General features: G+C 37.2%; 1 protein-coding gene across 1 annotated transcript in view; it reads left to right on the top strand.

The window, feature by feature from the left end:
• Positions 1-15598, top strand: part of PRR16 (proline rich 16) — a 95384-nt gene extending 79786 nt beyond the window's left edge. Inside the window, exon 2 of the mRNA XM_066338562.1 lies at positions 14739-15598. Within this exon, the coding sequence (XP_066194659.1) occupies positions 14739-15497 (759 nt within the window). The 3' untranslated portion in view covers positions 15498-15598. The remainder of the gene's footprint in view (positions 1-14738) is intronic.
• Positions 15599-16164: the final 566 nt, after the last annotated feature.

Here is a 16164-nt window from a genome sequence, read left to right as displayed (position 1 = left end):
CTCCTATTTGCTGTGATCTCCTTTAGGATAACCTATGTAGTATATGAATATGAAGCAATTAAATTCAAAGCAACCGTGATTTCATTTTTCTGTTTAAAAAGAAGTATTTCTACTGCTGCAATACCTCTGAATGGATAGGAGCATGATGAAGGACTAATTTGCTTTGGTTTTGCAGTATCATCCTGTTGTTAAACGTCTTTATCTGGAGAAGGGGGAAATATTTGATCTTAAAAGTACTTTATCAAGAGCAACAAAACTACCTCCTGTAAGCAAGGGGAGAGGAATCATCAGTAGATCCATTTTCTTCTGGTAATGGTGTTATCAGTGCAAAAAGGCCACTGTTGTAACTTTAGGCTAAAAATGTAATTCTGCCCTTGGATTTTGCTCACAAAGTGGAAAGAAAAAACAAAATACAGTGGTCACCTGGTCATCCAGGTTACCTGGATAAATTATAAATATTTGACAGCGGGTATAAAATAGAATGTAGTAGTGCATATAAGCATGAAACAGCACTTACATAAAAATGCATATAAAAGAGACAGATGAAGAAAATCTGTACACTTAACAATGTCTGTGGTGTTTTGTAAAGCTGCTTTTGTTTTAAATCGAGAGATGTTAGGAATAGTACAGACAACTATGATCCTTGCTTATACATTAAGGCTGAAGTTTTTTATCTCCTGACATTTTCCTTAGTACTTTTGGTTAAGAAGGTAGTTGGTGTGTTTCACATTCCACAGATATGAAATTGCAACATTTGGTAAGTAATGATACAACTAATGTTATACCAATAAAGTAGCAGTAATTTAAATGTACAAAATTATATCTCTAGAATATTATAGAATCAGAGAATAGTTTGAGTTGGAAGAGCCCTTAAAGATCATTTAGTTCCAACTCCCTTGCCATGGCAGAGACACCTCCCACTACACAAGGTTGCTCAAAGCCACATCCAACCTGTCCTTGAACAGGACCGGAGATAGGGCATCCGCTTCCCAAGTAGGCAACCTGTTCCAGGTTTCACTACCTTGACAGTGAAGAATTTCTTCCTAATATCTAACCTGATATCATTTCTATATCTATGTCTATAACCTATATCTAACCTGATTTCATTTCTAACCGGTTTGTACCCATTACTCCTTGTCCTGTCCCTACAGTACCTGATGAAGAGTCCCTCTCGAGCCTCCCTGCAGGCCCCTTCAGATCCTGCAAGGCTGCCATGAGGTCTCCACACAACCTTCCCTTCTCCAGGCGGAACAGCCCCAATCTCTCAGCCTGGCTTTGTCGGGGACGTGCTCCAGTCCCTTTATTGACTTCATGTTCCTCCTCTGGATTTGCTCCAAGGATTCCATGTCCTCCTTATGTCGGGGACACCAGAGCTGGACACAGCCCTGTGGGAGGGGTCTCACCAGAGGTGAGCAGAGGGGCAGTGGGCACACACTGCTGGCTCTTGTGGAGTTTTCCATCAATCGTCACTCCCAACTCATCCACAGGGATGCTCCCAATAATTTCTGGGATTTATTGCCATGACATAAATGCCCAGCCTGTAGGTGTGTCTGGGATTGTCATGACCTAGCTATAGGACCTTGCACTTGTACTTTGTTGAACTTCTTGATGTTCACACAGACCCACATTCAAGCCTGTCCAAGGTCCCTCTGGCTGGCATCCCTCCCCTCTGGCATGTCCCTGGTGTCATCAGGGAGCTTGCTGAGGCTGCTCTTCACCAAAAAAGGTGTTGGTCAGTATTGGCCCCAGTACTGACCCTGGGGGACACCACTGGACACAGGTCTCCATGTGGATGAGGAGCTCTTTCCCACAACTGTTTCTGTGCAACCATCAAGGGATTTGTTTAACCACCAAGTGCTCCATTCATCAAACCCATGTCTCTCCAGTTTAGAGGCAAGGACATGATGTGAAATAGCGTCCAAAGCTTTGGGTAAGTACATGTAGACAGTGTCAATTGCTCTGCCCTTATCCACCAGTGCTGTAGCTCCATCACAGAAGGCATGATATGCCCGCTGTAGAGCCATGCTGGCTCTTTCCAATCACCTCTTTGTTCTCCATGTGCCTTAGCATGGTTTCCCAGAGAATCTGCTTCATAAACTTGCCTGGCACACAGCTAAGGCTGTCTGCTCTATATATCCCCAAGTCTCCCAATTTCTCTTTTATAAAAATGGGGATTATAGTTCCATTTTTCATCGTGAGCTTCACCTGACTGCCGTGATTTTTCAAGTATGGGGGTTAGGAGTATAGAAATTTTGTCTACCACTTCCCTCAGAAATCACAGAATTTAATTTATTGTTAAATTTTCCTTATCCCTGAAATGCCATCTTCAATATGTTACATCTAGCCCAAAAGAAATGTCTTAATTCCCACCAGGAAGATGCAACCTACCTAGCTGTGTTCTCTCTTTTAAAGGTGCCTCAGAACTTACAGCACTTAAGTAAACAAAATTCTGTTGACTGAACCTAGTCAAAATCTTTCTTATGCTTAAAATTTAAGTGCAAGTTCATAGTATTTTTAGTAACGTTCATTTAAACTTTAAAATAATTTGCAATACTTACCTTTTTTCAGAATTTTAGGATTGCTTTATTTTTCAAACACATTTTGCAGCACTTTCTTGTGTTAGGAAGATATGCTTTTCATCTTGGTATTCAGGTCCAATTTTTGGGGTCTAAACCTTAAGTGTCTACATTTGCAACTTACATTTGCTTTGCCAAAAAATGAAAACAATGGCTCTAGAGTAATAGGTCTCAGTATTAAAATATGAGTTATGGCCTTAAAGCTTACCTGTATTATTTTCTTTTCACTAATGGCCCAGAAAATGAAACAACTATTTGTTCAGTGCTCTCTCGTAACATTTTAAACAGCAATATATATGATGCAATTCATGGTATCTTTCAATGCATACACCAGAGATCTCTCGTGCTTAACATCTCTTCTCATGAAACATGTTCTTTTGAATGGTGGAACTGCATTTTTCTTTGAATCAAAGCCAGGCAAAATGACCTCCATAGGACAGCAACAGAAGTGGGACACTTGATCTGTCTTTCTAGTGCTTCTCTGCGCATCCTGCCAGCTGCACTGGAAAAATTTTGCTTTTTGCATCTTTTCATCTAAGGACCACTTCAAAATACTAGGTACAAAACATTTCATTCCCTCTGCCACAAATACTACAGTTACAAGAAAGGGATTCAGGATTATGAGGACGATATGTGAGAACTCTTCAAAGTGAATTAGTAATGTGGATGGCAATCAAAGAAATGCTTTAGTACTTGAGGCATTGTGTAATTGACCTGAGCAGAACTTCTGATATACTGGGGGGGATGAGAGGACGACTGAAGAGAAGGAAGAAAGAGGGAGGAAAGAAAGAAGGGAGGGAGAGAGAGAGGGAGACGGAAAGGGGGAGGAAGGAAAAAGTATTCATGTTTTGTAAACCCCAGAAGACATTGTGAAAGAAAGGTGCAGCAAATATAGACGGCTATTTTTTTCCTGTTGTCTTGAGGTTTGGATCAGATTTTCCTTATATTGTCAAAATCACTATAGAAATAATTAGTGAAATATATGAATTTAAAATAAATATTCTATATCTTTTTAAATAAGATGCCAACTCAACTGAAAATGCTTTGTAGGAAAGCCAGAAAGCAAAACCAAGCTTCAAAGGCTATGCATCAAAAAGTCTTTTCAAGGAGTGAATCATTTTGACTTTATCTTTGGTTGGAAATTTGTGGTAGCTGTACTGAATCTTGACTGCAGTGTGTTATTTGCATGACTGAGACTGACAGTTTCTCCCCCGCCCTGCTCATCACTGTGTTTTGCAAATCTGTTTGGAAATGGTTTTCTACTCTTGGCACAATGTATTCTACTACGGTCGTTTACTTCTGTAAGGCAATTACTGACTTACCTAGGAAAACAGACCTCTTCAGAATTTCACCTTCAGCCTTTCATTAATACCTCTGTAAGTCATGCCTCTCCTTTGCATTAAAAATATCAAAACTATATCCAAGGGAAGCCTATGCCACAGATGCAGAAGGATCTAAACTGAATACATAGGAGAGGGACTGGATCACCAGCAGTAAAAACACAGTGTCGTGGTACTGAGTACAACACCATGTACGTTGTGGTGCCCAAATTCTCTTTTAATATTTTAGTCTTACTGGGAGTGTATTAAAGGCATAACAGGCCCTGCGGCTTTGCAGGTTATAGAAAGCAAAGAAAACTTTCTGTTTTCTTGCATTATGAGCTGGCTGATATGCAACCAAAAACAGAATTGGTGCCGCAGCTACTTGTGCCAAAAACATTAGCTAATGGTCTTATAAGGACAAAATTTTAATAGTCTTTGCTTGAAAAAACATCTGCAGTATTGTATTTTGGCACACTGAAATGATTATCTCCTTCAAAAGTGCTGGAAATACCTGAGCTAGAGATTTCCTGATTTCATTTTTTTTTTATTTGCTTTTTTTTATTGGTGGGGGGAGGGTGTATCTCATTGCAAACATTAGCTATATACTCTGCTCCTTCACCTTTGTTGCTTATGCATCTTCAATTTATGTCATTTATTAATTTCTTTTTGGACTGGAAGGCAGATAGCTTTCTCTGAACTCTAAAATAAGTGATTTTGATTAAATTCAGCTTTAACTCCAAAATAACTGACCATCTATGTAACATTACATTGTTTGCTTTAAATTTTGTTAAACGGCTCTCTTGACAATAATCTAACTATGCGCTATGTGAATGTGTAATTATTGTTAAATCATTTAATTATTTATTTAAAAATACTTGGCTACAATTGCTTACAATATTGGAAATACATTAATCATAGCCATTTGAAGTACTCAGTTTTAGATGTCTAATGGACAGACAAAAGGTTAATATATAGAACCTAAAATGAGATAAAGCTCTCTTTTGGTATATAACTTCTCATGTGCCCATGCAGCATTTTATTGAAAGGCATCTGAAAAAATTGTATTCTTAAATATTAAAATAAATATTCTTTTAAATTACTTAAATATGTTGTAATGCAGTTTGAGCAGAGGTCCTTTAACTTGGAGCAACAAATAATTAAAAGGCAACCATGTATTCATTTTAAATCTTTATGATTCATAACAGTTGCTTTCTCTGTTAACAGAGTTTGCAAATTCATTATGTTCATTTATTAGTTTATATATTGTGACCATGGGCTATCTCCTATGATGTATTCTGCCTAGTATAACCAGATGGAAAAGGTCAGATTGAGTTCCAAGAGGCCTTCAATAGAGTCACTACTGCAAAATATTCTGTGCTCTCTCATTCTTGGAACAATGTCTGTTGTACTCTTACTTCCAGGTGATACATGCAGGAGGGTGATGGGGAGGTGGAGACTTGTGTATTTAAGACCCCTCAGTGGAAAAAGTTGCAAACTTTCCAATAATAATCATCATTGCCTATAGCATTGTTTTTATTGAGGGAGATAGTTCAACCTGTTGCATAAAGAGAACTTCTTGCAAGGACAGAACTTATCAACAGAAAGGGTATTACAGGTATGTCTGAAAAAAGGTCTGTTGAATTAGCCGGCTTTTCATTTTTTTGAGTGCAAAAAGCAGGGAATGCTTCATCTTCAATGTAACTTCATCTAAAATTTGCTTTAAATATTGTATTTGTTCAATATTTAAATGAAAGCTTAATGGATTGTGCAATTTAGAGTCATGTTTTGAAGCCGAAAGGACTGGTTAGAAGTGTCTACTCTGTTAAATCCTCTAGTTCTGTTCATATGTGTTGAAACTGTATTTTTATCAGTGTCTAACATGAATTAGTACTTCCAGATTAATGTAAATTTGTTGCACCTTTCATTTGGGCTTAAATCTGACTTTGGAGCTGTAACCTAAATGGTGCTGAAATACTGGAAGCCATTTGGACTCAAAATAGTATTTTACTAATAGAACCCTTTAAGTCAAAAAATCCAACAGCCTAACACATGCTCACAGAAAAGATGTATTGGCTGTTCTTGGAGAACATATTTTTTTGCTTTTAGTACAAAAGGATAATAAAAATTATTTCTGGAGTCTCCTTTAGAAGGCCAGAGGAGAAGGAAGGATGCAAATTAGTACTATGCATGGTGAGATGGTTTATTTAAAATCAGAAAATTATACCCAATGCTTAAGACTAGCATTAACAAAAGGATCACAGTGAAATTGCCTATCAGCTTCTCAGCAAATTGGTTTTGGATATGCTAAATATTTCGAATTACTTTTCAGAGCTATAATGTCACAAGGGCTTCTCTTTTTTTTTTTCTTTTCTTTTTTTTTTTTTTTTTTTTTTTTTTTTTTTTTTTTAATCAATAGCTGTTATTAATGTCTTTGAAAAGTGTAACTAGGAAAGTAGTTATGAAAATATGTGATTTTTTCTAATCCTACAAAGGAACGTTTAGTCTCCACAGTTTCCATGGTTAGCATTAATTAACATACTTTTAGGAACTTCTACATTCTGTTTACCTAAATAGTTAAGAGCTTGGACAAATATTTAGCATTTATTTAAAATAATATGACTTCTAATTAGGCAAATCACTGTATTTGTAGTCATTGGGAATGACTGTTTATATCGAAGGTTATTATGTAGGGACTAAAACATCTAAGATTTTGTGCTATGGCATTTACAGTGCTTTACAACATGTTTATTCAAAAAACATTAGCAATAATGAGAATACACAGATTAAACATTCCTTATTTTTTATCAACATGCAGCTGTTTTCAATTTTGTTACATATTTTGAGAAAGAAAAGCAGTAGTAAACTGCAAGGAGTGTTACTGAAACATGTAAACAAGTATTCAATATTAATTCTTGTGAGTTTTCTCAGGGAAGACTTTTTTACTTTTATTTAAATGCGTATTTAAGCATAGAAGGCTGATTAACTATTTGTCTTTTAAATTTCCTTCTTTGTGCCATTGAATTTAAAATAATTTTATGCAGAATTATAATACCAAATGTGTATCTGATATGCTCAGCTTAATTCTTTTTTTTCTTATCTAATAACATAAAGATAAAATTTGAATATTCTTCTTAAATGGTCATGCAGGCTACATCTACTGTGCCAAATCTAAATCTGAAGAGTAAGAAAAAGAATAATTTGAGAATAATTGACATCAGTCTAACAGCAGAGAAAAAATTGTTAATTTCTCATTAGGTTCTATTTTTCTTCATGAGTCATGAAATCAAATCTTCCTTATATTTTATAATACAGTCTTCATTCACTTCTTTAGTACTTACAGCCCCCCTTTTTCTTCTAGTTCTGAATCTTTTTTCAGTGTTCAGGACAAGCTGTACCGTATCTACTTGCTGCTCTCACAATCTGCTTTTGAACAGATTCCAGGGTAGCACCAGGTTAACTGGGTTAGCTAGTTATCACTGCTGCCCATAGAGACATGCATTGTACTTGCTATTTCAAGTCCATGGACTGGTTTGTTGTGCTTCCACAGTGCTGAGCCTGAGTTGCAGTTTGTCTTTCCGCCTGGCTAACAAGCTACATGTGAAATCATTGCATTACTTGCCAGAGTTAAGACAAGTGTCATCATTCTGTGATGATCTAGATGCGACAAAGCAGATTTAATCTCCTTTATTTTTAGTGAAATTTCTTATTTTCCTATATTCCCAAATATAAGATGGTGTGAGTATTTCACATCACTGATTTCCAGTATTTCAGTGGAAGTGTGAAATTCTGATGCCATTAAAAAAAAATGCTGACTTGTTTTGATTAGTATTTTAGAACAGTTTTGGGGGTATTTTTATTATAAAAAGTATTTGAACTTGCTTTTCTCAAAAGGACTTTTCTTGTTTGTTACTTTATTTTTTCAGGGTTTCTGTTTGTTTATCATAGTTTTATCAGGGTTTGTCTGTGTGTGACAAAAATTGGAATTGTACTACTCATCATGCAATGATTACAAGTGCTACATATCTGCCTTCTTGTCTCTCTCTGATCTTCCAAACAGCATCCCTATGAGACTTCATCCAAAAGGGTTCACAGGGAACAGCTATGTCAAATTCTTAAAGGGCAACATGGGGAGCAGATTGCTGTAATTTTTTTTTATTTCTTATTATTTCTTGATGGGGAAAAAAAAGTGTTAAAAAAATACTTTGAATGTGGGCTTCTCAGTTTGTTTTGCCTGAATTACTAATTCAGAATCATCATGCTAAGTCTTCGTGGCCTTGTTAGATTCTCAAGGGCCCAACATAGTCTTAAATTTTCATGTACATGTTTCTTTCCAGACTAACTTGGTGTTCCGTCTGTTTCAAAATGTAAGAGAACAGTTGAGTAATGTCTGTCACTGAAAATTAGGCCTTTTTAATTTCATTTATGTACAGAGGCTAAGGTGGAATGTACTGCATCCAGCTCTGGAGTCCCCAGTACAGGAAGGAGCAAATTGATCTGCTGGAGCAAATCCAGAGGAGGGCCAGTGAGATGATCAGAGGGATGGAGAACCTTTCCTATGAGGAAAGGATGAGAGAATGAGGATTGTTCAGTCTGGAGAAGACTCTGGAATGATCTCATTGCAGCCTTCCAGCACCAGAAGAGAGATGGAGAGATTTTGCAAAGGCATGTAGTGACAGTAAAAGAGGAATGGCTTCAAACTGAGAGTAGATTAAGATGAGATCTCAGGAAGAAATTCCTTACTGTGAGGGTGGTGAGGCACTGGAACAGGCTACCCAGGGTGCCTGAGGGTGCCTGCTTCCTGGGAGTGTTCAAGGACAGGTTGGATGGGGCTTTTAGCAGACAGATCTAGTGGAATTTGTTCCTGCTCATGGGCAGGGAGTTGGAATTAGATGATCTTTGACACCTTGTCTAACCTAGGCCATTCTATGACTCTGTCTTAGTGTACTCTAAAGCATAATACTAGTTTGCTGAAGTTACTAATGTATTCTTTACCCAAAACTTTGTGGTGTCAACGACTTCATGTGTTTTGGCTTCCTTTGCTTAGGATGGGATTGATCTCTTAGATGCCCTAACACTGACAGACTTCACACCAGCCTTGCCCTTTGCTGCTGCTGCTGCAGCAGGGTGAGTGACTGAACTGCTGAACTACTACTCTAAGAGAAAGCTGAACTAATCTGCCTGGAAGTTTGTATTTACTCAAATACTGAAATAATCCCCAGTGCTTTGTTACAGTATTCTGGCAAGAACAGACATTACTTATTCATACAGCTTCATATAGGAAGATGCTGATGGATGCATTGCAAAAACAAATAAAAATAATAATAATAATAATAATAATAATAATAATTAAAAAAAAAAAACAACAAAAAAAAAAAAACCACAAAAAAAAACCAAACCAAAACAAAACAAAAAAAACCCCAAAAAAACCAAAAAACAACAAAAAAAAAAACCAACCACAACCCAATTGCAAAACTGAGAAGGCTTCTGTAGCTGCAGTCTCACAAAACAGCAACAGTTTGAGTATTATGCAAGTTCATTAAATACATTGTAAAATTATCTGGTTTTTTTCTCAAGCAGAAAGAGGTTTAGGTGGTATATCTGTGTAATGAAGGTGGGTAGCTGGAGGATAATGCAGAATGCCAAAAGCTGATGCAGATTGAAGCAGATGTACTCATGTTCACTGTAGATAAGTATGTCAAGATCTGCTTAATACAAAATCAGGTAGAAGTTCTTGAAGTTTTCTAGTATTCTTGTCTGAGCACCTGCTTTTTGTAATTTTTCACAATATTGTTCTAAGTAGACCACTTGTTTCTCCTGCTACAGCTTTTCTTTTGCTTTCTTTTGGCAATTTTTTAGATTACACAACTGTATAGACTTGTTTCTGATCTAATTTTTTTTTCAGTTTCTTCTTGATCTGGAACCTATAGTCTCTGGAGACTGGGGGAAGGGGACAGGTGGCACTGTAGAGAAGTTTGCTGTAGGAAAATACAGAAGATATCACCATGGTTAGACTGAAGCTGAAATAAAAGCACCTGAAAAAAGGTTTTTATTCTGCTGTTAGGCAGTTTAAACTGTAAAGGGAGATATTGATTCTCTCACTGTTAACAGCGACCTCTGTTTTATTTTTTTTTAACTCTGGGGTAATTTGGGACTTACAGGCACTTGGTAAAGAGAAGCTTCTTTGGTGTCCTTAGGTATTGCAGAACTAATCAGAACTCAGAACAATATTCTGAGTTGGAAGGGACCCACAAGGGACCCACAAGAATCATCAAAGCCAACTCTTAAGTGGATGGTCCATATAGAGATCAAACCCACAGCCCTGGTGTTATTAGCAGCATGATCTGACCAGTTTAGTTAATCTTGTGTTTCCCCATATATTGAAAATTCATTTTTGTCAACGAAGGTCTAATAACTGTACTGGAAACAATAAGCTAAAGTGATGCCAATATGAATAGCTTGGCAGCTTGTCTAGAAGATTCTGGTACTAATTACAGCAAGTGAACAAGTTCTTGTAGGATTAGAGATGTAATCGTGAGATGTTAGAGCTACTGATATAGCATATTTCCCAGTCCTTTGCTTAAAGGCAAGAGCAGTCTCTTCATGGTAGAGCTGATTGTTCTTTTATTCTTAATTGCATATTTATTTTTGTGGCTTGTCAGGTAGTTAATTTTTGCACATAAAGTGCAATATTTGTCTATGTCAAACTATGCAAGTTTTTGGCATTGCTTAAAAATTGAAAAAAATTAATACATTTTATTCAGTTTATTTTGTCCACCTATTTTTGTTCATTCCATCAGTAATTCCTTTAGTTCAAAATAAGAACTAGTCTTATGGTTTGATTTTGGTTGATTTAAAATCAAATTCAGCATCTGTCCATAACAATATGTCCATAACAATTAATTTTCTAGTAAACTTCCAGACGACTTGTAAATCTCATAGCTGTGCACTGCTATGGTGTAGTACAAAAGAGTAGTATATGAATTATACCTATTCCATCTCAGAAGTAATATCATCTAAGTTCCATTCTTCTTATGCAGCTTTTTGGAGAGCTACTAGCCTGTTCAAGTAATTTAAGAAAATCTATTGTAAATCCATGTGAATCTTTCAAAAACATAAAAAAACAATGCAAATGGCTGGACATCTAAAAAAATCACAACTTTTTATTTCTGTGAACTTAAAAAATTATGAATCTTTTAATGTATATTAATTTCCTTCCTGAAAAGCAATTTGTTTTTTTATTTCAGGATTGCAAAAAAAGATCAGCAATTGCCTGTAGTGGGTTGAGAGAAGACAGTAGATTATATATTCACTGAACATATTTCCTTTTAATAGCAGGAAAAACAAACCTGGTGACACATTTATTGTAAGGAGACAAACAAAACTCTCCATAGATGTTTTTTTGGATGTGTATTAGATATTTACACAAAGAAACAGTGTAAAAAGTGTTTGTGACTAATTGTAGACACACTTTTCAGAGAAGTTCAAGGATGCAAGAAAGTACAAGTACATGTTACTTTCTGTGTCATGCTTTAGTCTTGATCACAAAGTTAGATTCTTGAAATGAGATCCTGGCATCCTGTGAGAAACACACAGGAGTTTTATGTATTGGTCTAATCAAGTTAGGACATTTACCCATGAAAAGCCTTCAACAGAGGAGGTAAAAACTAGATAAAACTTACAAGTACAGCTCAAACAATGGAAATACTAGGTCAGCATAGGCTGCTTTTGATAATCACAAAACTTTTTCTTGGACTAGATTTTGAAGTTCCTTTAAACAGGAACTGCAATTTGACCTCAGTGAAAAAGCAACACTTTATGCTAGCTCTAGATTTTTAAGCAATTTTATATAAAAATTTGGTAACACTGAGGGTCAGGTTAACTGTAAAATATCTTTACATTGCAAATTGTTTGCAACTTCAGTGGGGTTTGTGGGTTTTTGTTTGGTTTTTTTTTGGTTTTTTTTGGGTTTTTGTTTGTTTGTTTTGTTTGTTTTTGTTTTTTGTTTTTGTTTTGTTTTGGGGGTTTTTTTTGTTAATTGGGGTTGAAGAGTATTTTTTTCTTTTTTACCTGAACTTGATTTTACTGATTAATTTTCCATGCTCTGTTAGTTGCAGTGCAGAATTTCTGAGTCCAAATGCATCTTGCAAAGGGTGTAATCTTGGATTTTGATAGAGAAATCCAATTCTGCACACCTAATATTGTTGTCCAGTACCAACCCAGAAAGCAGATAAGAATAAACTGATGTCCTGGTTCTTTTTTTTTTTTTTTTTTTTTTTTTAATTAATATTCTCTCTTTTACTTCCATAGAAGATGCATTGTGAAACAAGGGCTTTTTTTTCCCATAGGCTTTTTTCTTTCTAACTACAACAGTTTAACTGTGTTAGTCATGGGTTCTCGTATTGCTTTTTCATCTTATTTGAATTTTACCTTCTGGGACAAAAAAGTGGAAGAAAAGAACAGTACACAGAATCACAGCTCGTGGTGGAAATTAATCTGGACAGATAAGCTGTGGTGTTGTGTCAGAGCCATTTCATGCTGGATTTCTGTTTTACAAATGGATAAGTGACAAAAAAATTTTGTGTACTACACATTTGCCCAGAAGGAATAAGATAAACTCTGTAGTCATTAACTTGAAGTCATAACAGACTTTCCTGTTACTCTTGAGAAAATTTTTGCTCTGCAATGCATAATTGTTCTATTTCTTTGCTTGCCAAAGAATTTCTTTGGTTTATGTTGCATCGATCCATTTTATCACTGTTATACTTTAAACTGAAAGATGATAGCATGCAGTAGGATGTTTAGATATATATAGGCAGACCCTAATATTTACAGAAATCTATACTTACCTTGCAGAGTGATGTTTAAATTTCAGGCCTATGGTGTCCAGAACTTGACTTTCTTTTCTGTGTTCCTATTTCCTTCTGAGAAGTTTTCTCTGCCTTATTTTGCTTATGTAATGGAAGGTGATAATAAGAGTTCTTTCATGCGTAAACTGTCATTCTTGCAATGAATTTTGGTACAGATGGGGTTTGTCTACCCGTATTCTGAAATTTTCAAGAGTTCTTATATGCTGTACCCTGGAGATCAGACAGTTATACTAGAGTTCAACTGTACATTTTAACTTCTAGAATATTTTTTTAAATCCTTATTGTTTTAGGGATTTAATGTCTGTTAAAAGTTGCTCTTTTTTTTTTTTTTTGTTTGTTTGTTTGTTTGTTTTTTTGAGAAAAAATAGAAATTTAAATGCAACATGATACTGGGCTTTGAATACTGAAAAAATTAGTTGTTTTTTTTTATCTTTTGGACAAAACGTATTGTGAAGTTTTTTCAAAGATGCTTGAAAGCTCTCTGAATTATGCTTATTTGCATGATTTTAGGAGCAGGAACTCACTAAACTGAATTTTGCTGCATATGAAATTTTATGAATTTTGTGTTATGCAACTTAGCTTACTCTATGAGCAGTGAAAGCTGGAGTGCTTTTTCATTTTATGATGGTTTTGCTTTTAGTTACCTTTTACTACTGGGCACAAAAATGGGTGACTGGTTTGATTGAATAGTGAGTCACTGCCTTCAGTAGTTTCTTTCAGTTTTTTGTATTTAATATATGGCTCATATGCCTAAAAATAGTCTTAGTTTGAAATCAGTAGTATCAGCACTAAATTACTGAAAGCAGGAAGTAGAAATGAAAGCTTCTGTGACAAAGTGGCCACATCTGGTTTCAGCTTGGTTGCATCCTCTAGAACATCACAGATCTCCCACAAGGACCCTAAGCAATGGCACAGGTTTTTATTCATGCACCAAAATTAGTTAGCAACATTTCACCTACTGATTACTTTATGTACATCCTATGAGGCTGTGAGGACAGAGATGAGTTTTTAAATGTGTGTTAGTGCTACTTCCTGTGGTGCATGTTGTAGTTAGGCATAGCTGGTAACTACAGTTCAGTCGTTCACCTGGCTACTGAGTTAAATGCAGTTTTCAGTAAGGGCTTTTGATTGTCATATGAAAAACTTCTCTACTTAGTAAACACACTGTTGGTTCTATGCCTTATAAAAAAATCAGTAGAAAAAGAGTCTTGAAGACTAGAAAAGATCTAACAATATAGAATCTAAAACCAGAATTCTGGGGAGGTAGAGGAAAACTTCAAATAAAGTGGATGAGAATCCATTTGTAAGTGGGAACTCAGCAACATTTTCTCTTTAAGCAAATGCTATTTTAGGATTGTTTTGGAGGATTTCAGATCTTATGGAAAATACTCATAAAGGGAGATAATGCAAGAGAGAATTTGTTTCTCAGGGTCTCTTCTATGTTAAAAAATTGTCAGAAAATCTTGTCTCAAACTTATTATTCTAGATCTATACTATCACCTACACAGAGAATGCATATTTAAATCTAGAGTGTTTGAAAGGTCAGAGTTAAAAGATACTCTAATGAATTTTTGGGTTCAGAAGCTGCCATGAAGAAGCTAAAGCTGAATGATTTTGTCTCATCCTGCACTGGAAGGCAAAGGATAATACTGAAGAATTACATTTCACTCCCTATGATATTACCAAGTAAACCCTGGAGGGAAAGAAAGGAAATTTCATTCTAGACTGTTTCAAGTTATATTTCTCTTGTATTCAGGTGATGAGCTAGCAAACTAGCCATCCCTATTATTATTGTTGTCGTCACTCTTACTATGGTTATTTTATTACCTCTACAAGAAAAAAGAAATAATGGTCAAAAAAATTGGATGCTTCAGTTCTGGGGAGGACGAACTGATAGTGGAGAATGGTTTTGTTTTTCTGTGCCGTCTCTGAAGCATGCTCTTCTCACTGTTCTCACTCTGGCTGTTGTGCAGGTGGTCGACCAGATTGACACACTGACGTGCGACCTGCAGCTGGAGGACGAGATGACGGACAGTTCCAAAACAGACACACTCAACAGCAGCTCCAGCAGCACAACAGCCTCCAGCTTGGAGAAGGTCAAGGTGCGGGGCAGCGTGCCCCTCATCAAGCCGCCGGCGCACCCCTCTGCCATCCTCACCGTGCTGCGCAAGCCGAACCCGCCGCCGCCGCCGCCTCGGCTGACGCCCGTCAAGGGCGAGGAGCCGCCGCGGCTGCCGCCGCTGGCCAACCCGCTCAAGACTAATGGCACCCTGCTGCGGAACGGGGGCCTGCCCGTCGGGCCAGGCCGCGTCCCGAACGGGGACGTGTGCTGTGTGCCCAGCAGTAACTTGGAGAAAGTCGTGATGCCGCCGCTGGGGCACAGGGCAGAGAAGGAGCGGTGTCCGCAGGCGGGGGCGCGGGAGCGGGTGCGCTTCAGCGAAAAGGTGCAGTACCACGGCTACTGCCCCGACTGTGACGTTCGCTATAACATCAAAAACAGGGAGGTGCACTTGCACAGCGAGCCGGCCCGGCCTGCGGGAAAGCTGCCACACCAGTGCCCTCCTCTGCCACCTCCTCCGCCTCCGTTGCCTCCATTTCTTCTGGAAAATGGAGGGTTGGGGATAAGTCCCAGTAATAGCTTTCCTCCTCCACGACCTGCAACTGTGCCTCCACAAACTGCGCCAAAACCCCAGAAGACCATCTTGAGGAAGTCAACCACTACAACAGTGTGAAGTATGCCCCTTGTAATAACTCCTTGTTTTTTCCTATATATAAACATAAATAGGTAATGAGCACTTTCTACTTGAGCAATAAAAAGACCCAATGTATTACACCCTGTGTCCAGTGAAGTGGCATAAAACTCACATGGTAAGTACAAAGAGGAATACTTCTTGGTCTTATTTGTACTCACCAAAAGTGCCCTTATGGCAAAAGGTGCTGAAAAAATACTCATTCTTTGGCACACAGCTTGCAAACATCTGTAGCACTTTCTTATTTGTAGCATGGTTTAAAAGACAATGAAAAGTAAGTTCAGTGTGAAAATACTGAGTAGTGAGTGATATGTGATAGATTTCAGTCTGTCTGATGTAAGGCATAACCATTTCTCTCCTGGGTTTTTGGGACTTTTCAAATGTCTTTCGATGAAGCAAAGTGGAGTACCAGGTAACATGTACCTTGGATGACTTCTGGCAGATGCGTTTTTCCTCTTCATAAGTGCTTGAGCAAACTCACTATATGTGGGGTGGTTGCAGTAGGAGGTAATCACTGGAGTTTCACCAGCTTGGTCATTGGTGGGGAAGTAAAGAAATAATTGAAATGTGTGTTGGTGTGGCTCTGGAAAACTGAGCTGAATTTTGTTTCTCCCTTCCTCAGTGCATCACTGCCAATGTAAAGTACAGA

The sequence above is a fragment of the Sylvia atricapilla genome, chromosome Z (genome assembly GCF_009819655.1).
Source record: "Sylvia atricapilla isolate bSylAtr1 chromosome Z, bSylAtr1.pri, whole genome shotgun sequence".
Classification (NCBI taxonomy): Eukaryota; Metazoa; Chordata; class Aves; order Passeriformes; family Sylviidae; genus Sylvia; species Sylvia atricapilla.
The sequence above is the reverse complement of the archived record's forward strand: the minus strand, read 5'-3'. Positions and strand labels throughout refer to the sequence as shown.